The 8,273-nt window shown below is 39.4% G+C and overlaps 1 gene segment (V, D, J or C); it reads right to left on the minus strand.

The window, feature by feature from the left end:
• Positions 1 to 7,556: 7,556 nt before the first annotated feature.
• LOC126495398 (Ig heavy chain V region 3-6-like) lies at positions 7,557 to 8,060 on the minus strand. The segment is given in 2 exon segments: positions 7,557 to 7,888; positions 7,971 to 8,060. Coding segments are annotated over 2 exon segments (375 nt in total).
• Between the last annotated feature and the right edge of the window lie 213 nt (positions 8,061 to 8,273).

Here is an 8,273-nt window from a genome sequence, read left to right on the forward strand (position 1 = left end):
GACTCCACCATTGTACCGTCGGAATGGCACACACTGCTTCTTCAAAGTGACATCTTTCAGATACTTGGTGGCTTTTCGGATATGCATACCCTTGATGGCCTGGGCCGTTTCACGGGTGTTCTTAAAGTGAACCCGAAGGTTTGATCCTCTCGATTTGCATGATTTTGTAGGGTTTTCTGGGTCAAGAGAGTAGTGAACCATCTTCACGGGTCACCTCTGGCCGCTTGTTCCTTGAATTTTTTGAAGATGAGTGTTGTCCCACAGGAATAAGAACAGAACCCTGACCCCATTCTATATGTTTTTCTTACCGCCTGTGTGATTATCATCATTGTGGATGAGCTTTCATTTCACATTTCCAAGAAGTATTTCCTCTTCAAATCAAACCTTTATCAATTTTCATGGTATCCACATTTTGTCTTCTCTTGTGGAAACAAGATCAAAACGCCTTCCCCAACCTAGAACATCTCCTGGCTTCCATTGAGCGGTCAGCACATCCTTGAAATAAACCAGTTGATTTAGTTCAGCAGACTTTTCCATAAACCAAAGTCTTTCTGCCATTGTTATTCTTTTTTCATTAGCATTAAGAAAATTCAAGTTTAATAAGGCATTATGTAATCTATTTCTGGGGGCATTTTCCACCCATTTCTGTTTATTTAACATATCCTTTATATTTCAATTTTATCTTTCTATGACTGCTTGACCTGTAGGATTGTATGGTATACCTGTAGCATGCTTAATATTATAATAAGCAAAAAAAAATTTCATTTTCCTAGAGACATAAGCTGGACTATTATCTGTTTTTATTTGTGCAGGGATACCCATGATGACCATAACTTCTAATAAATGTGTGATTACTGAATCACCTTTTTCTGAGCTTAAATTAGTTGCCCACCACAAACATGAATAGGTGTCAGTGGTGTGATTTACATATTTTAATTTTCCAAATTCTGCAAAGTTGAACACAACCATCTGCCAGATTTCATTCCTTTGAGTACCCTTTGGGTTAGTCCCTTCAGTTAGCCATGTTTGGTTATATAAAGAACAAGTAGGGAATCTCTTTATAATCTCCTTAGCTTGTTGCCATGTAATGGAAAACTATTTCTTTAAACCTTTGCTATTAACATAATGTTTTTTTATGAAATTCTGAAGCCTGCAACAAGCTTTCAATCAATAATTGATCAATTTCTGCATTACCTTGTGGTAGAGGACCTGGAAACCCATAAGGGACCAGATGTGTGTTATGTACATCGGACAAAGCCTATTCCTGATTATGTCTTGTACCTGGATGAACAATGAAGTCAACTCTGTATCATCTGGTATAAATTTAGCAGTTTCAATATGCAAGATAACTCTTTCTGCATATTGTGAATCTGTAACTACATTAAGAGTTTCTTTAAAATCCCTTAGCACCCTCTGTGTGTTGGTCTTGCTGTTGTTGTTTGTGACAAGGTCTTAAGCCACTCAGGCTGACCTGGAATTTGCTGTACAGCAGAGTATGACTTTGAATTTCTAATCCTGCCTCCATTCCTAAGGGCTGAGATTACAGAGAGAGCTGTACTAATAAACCTGCTACAGTTAATAATCTGGGTTTTATTTCCTTCTTTCTTTATTTTGCTTTTTCGAGACAGGGTTTCTCTGTAGCTTTGGAACTTGTCCTGGAACTTGCTCTGTCGACCAGGCTGGCCTCGAACTCACAGAGATCCACCTGCCTCTGCCTCCCAAGTGCTGGGATTAAAGGCATGTGCCACCATCATGCGGCTTTGTTTTTTTTACTACAATTATTTATTCACTCAGTGTGTGTATGTGCACGTGCGTGCACACGTGTGTATATGTGCCACACTGCATGTGGAAGCAAGTGGACAACTCGTGGGTATCAATGAGTCAGTTCTCTCTTTCCACCATGTCTGGCTTGGACTGAACTAAGGTCAGTATTTCAGGCTTGGTAGCAAATGCCTTTCCCCTCTGAGCCATCTTGTTGGCCCTTTAAAAATATCTGGCTTTTGATGGGTGGCATTGCATCATTTAGGGACTGTGCCAGCAAAAAATTCAATTCCAGATAAGGCTCCTCAACCTAGGACCACCAGAACCACAGCCAAACTAAACCCGCATTGCCTAAGTTGATCTCAGGGGCTCAAATGATCCTCCAACCTCTGTCTCCTGGTGCAACAGGCACACAGACCTAGTTCAAACATCTTTCCTCCCTTCCTCTCCCTATTTCTCCCCTTCCTTTCCTTCTCTCACTGTCACCTTCCCTCCTTTCTTGAGTCAGTTTCATGTAACCCTTGCTGGCCTCTAACTCTGCCTGGCCAAGAGGGACCTTGAATTTGTAATCCTCCTACCTCCGATTTCAGAGAGAGAAACAGACAGACAGACAGGCAGACACAGAGAAACACATTGAGACAGAGAGCCAGGAAGAAATCCACAGAAAGACAGAGACAGACATACACATAGAGGGAGTGTGTTGTGTCTTCTGGCATTTCTCCTTATGAGCCACCAGGATTCAATTATCCCCAAGATCGAATGACATTATCTTATCCTAATCCCATCTTAAAGCCCTAGCTATGTTCACCCTGTTAATTCTTCTTAATGTGGATTAAATTTCAACACAGGAACCATCGAAAGACACACTAAGAACCACATCCACACCACAGCGGGATCCCGTCGGAGGAAGGCAAGTCTGAAATTACAACCAGACTTATGTTCTTATAAGAACTTGTTGTGGGGGGCTGGAGAGATGGCTCAGAGGTTAAGAGCACTGGCTACTCTTCCAGAGGTCCTGAGTTCAATTCCCAGCAACCACATGATGGCTCACAACCATCTATGATGAAATCTGGTGCCCTCTTTTGGTGTGCAGACATACATGCAGGCAGAATGTTGTATACATAATAAATAAATCATTTAAAAAAATCCCTTAGCACCATTAGAGTGGCATATAATTCTGCCTTCTGGACAGAAGTATAAGGGCTTTGTTCCACCTTCCTCAATTTGACTGATTTGTAACACGCCTTCCCTCATTTATTAGCATCAGTATAAAATGTATGGGCTCCAGTTATTGGAGCATCACATAAAATTTGAGGAAGAACCCAAGACATTCTCATTATAAGGCTAAGTCTACCACTTTTGGGATAGTTGCTATTAATTTCTCCCCCCCAAAAAAATAGCACAAGCTCTTTGCCATGGTTCATTGTCTTCCCATTACTTTTTTATTTCATCAGTAATGAAAGGCACTCTAATTTCTGCTGGGTCTATACCTGTTAGTTGATGATGTCTAAGTTTACTTTTTATAATTAATTCAGAGACCTTTTCTATATAAGCTTTAATTTTTTACTTTGTGTGGTAAAAAGATCCATTCTAAAATAGTATCTTACCTCTGCATTAAATTTCTGGTACGAGAAGTTCTCTAAGGCAATATAACTAGAATACAACTAAGATTTGGATTCACCTTATCCTCATGTGCCTTCTGTAATTTTTCCACAACCATCATCAGTTTCTTTTCTGTTTCAGCTATTAATTCTCTGGGACTATTCAAATCTTTTTCACCATCTAAGGTTGTGTTTAAATGAATCCTTAGATCAGGTGTTATTCCCACAGCCAGTCGTAGACTGGAAATGTCTTCTAACAATCTTCGAAAGTCATTAAGAGTCCATAACTGGTCTCTCCTAATTTGTGCCATTTTTGTCCTAATTTTCAGTAAACCTTTTCTGTAACCTAGGTAATTAACAGAATCTCCTCTTTGAATCTCTTCAGGAACAATTTAGGCAAAATTATCTTTACTTTCTAAAGTATCTATGTGTGAATGCTGTGGTGAGTATTTCAAACAGCGCTTCCACTGGATGGGGCAATGGCATGTGTTCTGACTCCTGCTGCCCAAGTGCTGAGCTTAAAACCTGCTAAGACTGCCTGGGCACATCGAACCCTGGAAGCATGGAGTTTCCATTGTTGAGTGAGGGTTCATGACACATCACGCTGGCCAAGCCAAGATGGTGGCAGGCAGCCAAGCTAGAGGCAGGTAGCTGAGCCGGGGGATAGGAGTGCAAACGTTGGGTGCCAGATAAAGCACAAAACAATCCCACACGAGTTTGGATTCAAAGGGTTATTTATTTGAGGGGAAAAACTTGCAGAACACCATCCTATATGACGGCCAGGAAAGAAGTCTAGTCGCTGGAGCAAGAGAGCAATTGGAGTGCTCTTGCTATTTTTAAAAGAGAAAAAGACCATTCCCCAGTAGGCTGGTATCTCAGCAGATATTGGCTGAAGAAATAGAAAAAGCTCCCACAGCAAAATGGGACCTCCTGAAACTGAAAAGCTTCTGTAAAGCAAAGGACATGGTGAAGAAGACAGAACAACATCCTACAGAATGGGAAAAGACCGTCAACAACCCCACATAAGACACAGGGCTGATCTTCAAAATATACAAAGAAATAAAAAAAATGGTCATCAAAAGAACAAATAATACAATAATAAATGGATTATAGACTTTAATAGAGAACTCTCAACAGACGAATCTGAATTGGCTGAAAGATGCTTAAAAAATGCTCAACATCCATAGTCATCAAAGAAATGCAAATCAAAACAACTCTGAGATTCCATCTTATACCTATAAGAATGGCCAACATCAAAAACACATATGACAACTTATGCTGGAGAGGTTGTGGGGTAAAGGAACACTTCTCCATTGATGGTGGGAATGCAAGCTGGTACAGCCTCTTTGGATGTCAGTGTGGAGATTTCTCAGAAAATTAAGAAACAACATTCCTCAAGACCCAGTAATACCACTTTGGGGTATATATCCAAAGGATACTCAATTGTGCCACAAGGACATGTGTTCAACTATGTTCATAGCAGCATTGTTTGTCACAGCCAGATCCTGGAAACAACCTAAATGCCCCTCAACCGAAGAATGGATAAGAAAAATGTGGTACATTTACCTAATGGAGTACTACACAGCAGAAAAAATAATGACATCTTGAATTTTGCATGAAAATGGATGGAGCTAGAAAACATTGTTTTGAGTGAGGTAACCAGGCACAGAAAGACAATTACCACATGAACTTACTCCTAAGTGGTTTTTAAACATAAAGCAAAGAAAGCCAGCCTACAAATTAGAATCCCAGAGAACGTAGAAAAGAATGAATAAATTAAGAGACACATACATAGATCTAATCTACATGGGAATCCAAAAAAGACAAGATCTCCTGACGAAGTTGAAATCATGGGGACCTTTGCAGGAGGACTGAAGGTGAAGAGAGACAGGGAGGTGTGCAGGGGAAAATGTAGATCATAATAAAAATCAATTTAAAAATTGAAGTTCAGCAAAATCTTGCACTTGAAAATCCCGCATTCACCATATAGAACATTTTTTTAATCGTTCTATAGAATGGGGATGAGAGTATTTTCACTACCTGAATGGTAGATGTATGTCAAGTATGCATGAAAGGATACCCTTTGAGTGGCAAACTCTATGAAAAAAATCTAACCACCCATCAGTTTAATCTGTGACCTCAGTACAGTATCAACAAATCCCTATCCAATGCAGCATATAACCAAATGCAAGGATTCCTCTAGGAATTACTTATTATCAAATTGTAGGGTAAGGAGACTTCCAAACAGTTGCCCAACAGTTTTCCAGTCCTGATAGGGTTAATGGCCAAAGAACCCAAGCTGATATTAAAAGCTTGGAATAAAGTTTTTGATATTAATACTTCAATAGGCAATGTTCTAATTATAGACAGAAACTTTAGGGCCCTTCATGACGCTCTTGATTGTATATACAAGTGTTATTCAGGAAGAAGGAAAGAAGGTGATTCTTTCTTGTTTCTTTTAATTATAAGAAGCTCCAAATTGTAGGTTCTAACACTTCTCATATTATTACTGATTTGATAAAACCATGGCAAAATATTGGCACAGAGGAGCATAAGACTCAGATTATGTCAGTATCCTTGTGTTTTCCTATTTGTCTCAAAAGTGTGTGTTTGTATTGGAGGAAAATGTCCATTTCTACAATCTTTACAAACAAAACTTGCTACTTAAAATCAAAGTAAAAAAAAATCTCCCTCTAAAACATCTCCAAAATATAAAACTCATTTTCACTGTTTTTGTTGATGTCCATCTGAAAGTGGTGAAAGACACAATCCAGCTTCAGAAATGTGGGGAGTGAGCACAACCCAGGGCTGCTGAGGACAGAATCCCTGCTCTTACATTCAGTCTCAGCGTGGAATCCCACTACATTTTTCACAAGGCCATCCTTAAAACTGAGGATAGTCTGTTGGTCTTCGTTGGCCTGGTTGGATGTCCATCCAGTTCTTCATTCCTAGAAATCTTATATTTGAGTTTCTGAATGATCTTTAGGCTGCGGTTTTCCAAGATGGTGACAGATATTTTCAATGGAGAGGCAGATGTTCAGAGCAGGTTCTGAGGGACTGCAACAACTATGCATGCTTTCCCACCTTGTTGGTAAAGTTATGATACTTTGGGGGTTATTAATTTCAGACAATATTTATCACACTTGGTTTGTTTAAATTTTTCTAATGTTCAGAAAGAGTTTGACAAAAATATCCCAGAATTTAATATAAGTCTTGTTAACTGAATGGAGTGCTTGTTCACTTAAGTAGGGGTATGATAAGATTGCATTTACACTCTTGATTTTGTTTTAGTTACATAAATGAGACACCGTGTTTCAGGGTCTATAATTGGGTTACATTTACATTTCTCTAATATTATTAAAATGAAATCACAAATCAATGAACAATCTCTCAAGGTGAAGGTCCAAGTATATCTAAACACAAACTTTTCAATTTTCTTCTACATCAGAGGTGGATCCTTCTCTGTCACATTTAAATATATTAACAATCAATTTGAACATAAGTATTTATTTGATATGATGTTTTAAATTCTACTATCAATTGATTTATTTTCTTGCACAAAATATTTTGTCTTTGCAAGACAGTAAATATTGACAACAGAGTTATTATATCCACTCCCTCCTACACACTTGACAGCAGTACATACCCTGCTGTGCATTACACAGTTGGTAATACAGCAGTAGTGATATGTAGAGCTGCAAAACACAATATGTATTATTCTGTAGGCATCCCAGCAACTGGTTTGTGTGAACAGACTGTGATGTGCTCCAACATAAAGAGAGGAACGTGTAAACAATCAAAAGTGGAATCACAATTGTTACAGGAAAATTACTGTCATGTGAAATCTGATGAGTTCCAAAGAGCTACTATCATTAAAACATATTCCTACAACCAAAAAGATGTCCCTGTTCGTAAAGGCTTCATCCACATTCAAAATGACATGAAATAGTGCCTCGTACCTTGTCTTCAGTGACACAGTTAGAAACAAATACATGTGGCTTGACAAAAACAACTATTTTCTGATCAGACAGAGGAATGAACTTCTATCTCCTCTGTTCTTAGGCAGTTAGAAGAAAAGCCAGCGAAAACCAAGTGTTTTCTTTCTCTGCCTGAAGTTTTAAAGTTCCTGAGAACAGTTAGGACTGAACACCCCTGCTGGACCAGAGGTCCTCTACAGGGAGGTTTGTGTGTAGGCTAATGCTGAATTTCCCTCACTGTGCCTCTTGCACAGTAGTATGTGGCTGTGTCCTCATTGGTCAGAGAGTTCAGCTGCAAGAAGAACTGGTTCTTTGATGTGTCTCTAGTGATGGAGATGCGGCTCTTTAACGATGGGTTGTAATTAGTACTTCCATCATAGGCTATGTACCCTATCCACTCCAACTTCTTCTCTGGGGACTGCCTGATCCAGCTCCAGTAGTAACCATTGGTAATGGAGTAACCAGTGACAGAGCAGGTGAGGGACAGTGATTGTGATGGCTTCACCAGGCCAGGTCCTGACTCCTGAAGCTGAATCTGGGATTGAATTCCTTGAGACAAAAAAAGTCAATTCTGTCAATCACATGTTGTCAGAAAACCACATGGACACAGGTATGGAGAGGAAACACTCACCAGGAAGGACTGATACCAGGCAAAGAAGTTCAAACAGTTTCATCTTCTAGAATATACCTCCTTTTCTTCAGAGGTCGGCCTCCTGTGAGAGAGATGTGAGCTCCCACAGTACAGGAGGGGATTTAACACAGAGCTAGAAGATACATTTGCATGAGGGAAGTCAGGCTAGACTTTATAAATTGGAGGTGGAAACAACCCTACTTGGTTATTACAATTTGGTCAACAGTGTCTCTGACTTCCTACAGATAGAGACTGAAATAACAGAGCATAGGTACTACACTCATTACAGTAAACACATCTTGG

The sequence above is a fragment of the Alexandromys fortis genome, unplaced genomic scaffold (assembly GCF_014885135.2).
Source record: "Alexandromys fortis isolate MF-2015 unplaced genomic scaffold, M_Fortis_MF-2015_v1.1 scaffold_448, whole genome shotgun sequence".
Taxonomy (NCBI): domain Eukaryota; kingdom Metazoa; phylum Chordata; class Mammalia; order Rodentia; family Cricetidae; genus Alexandromys; species Alexandromys fortis.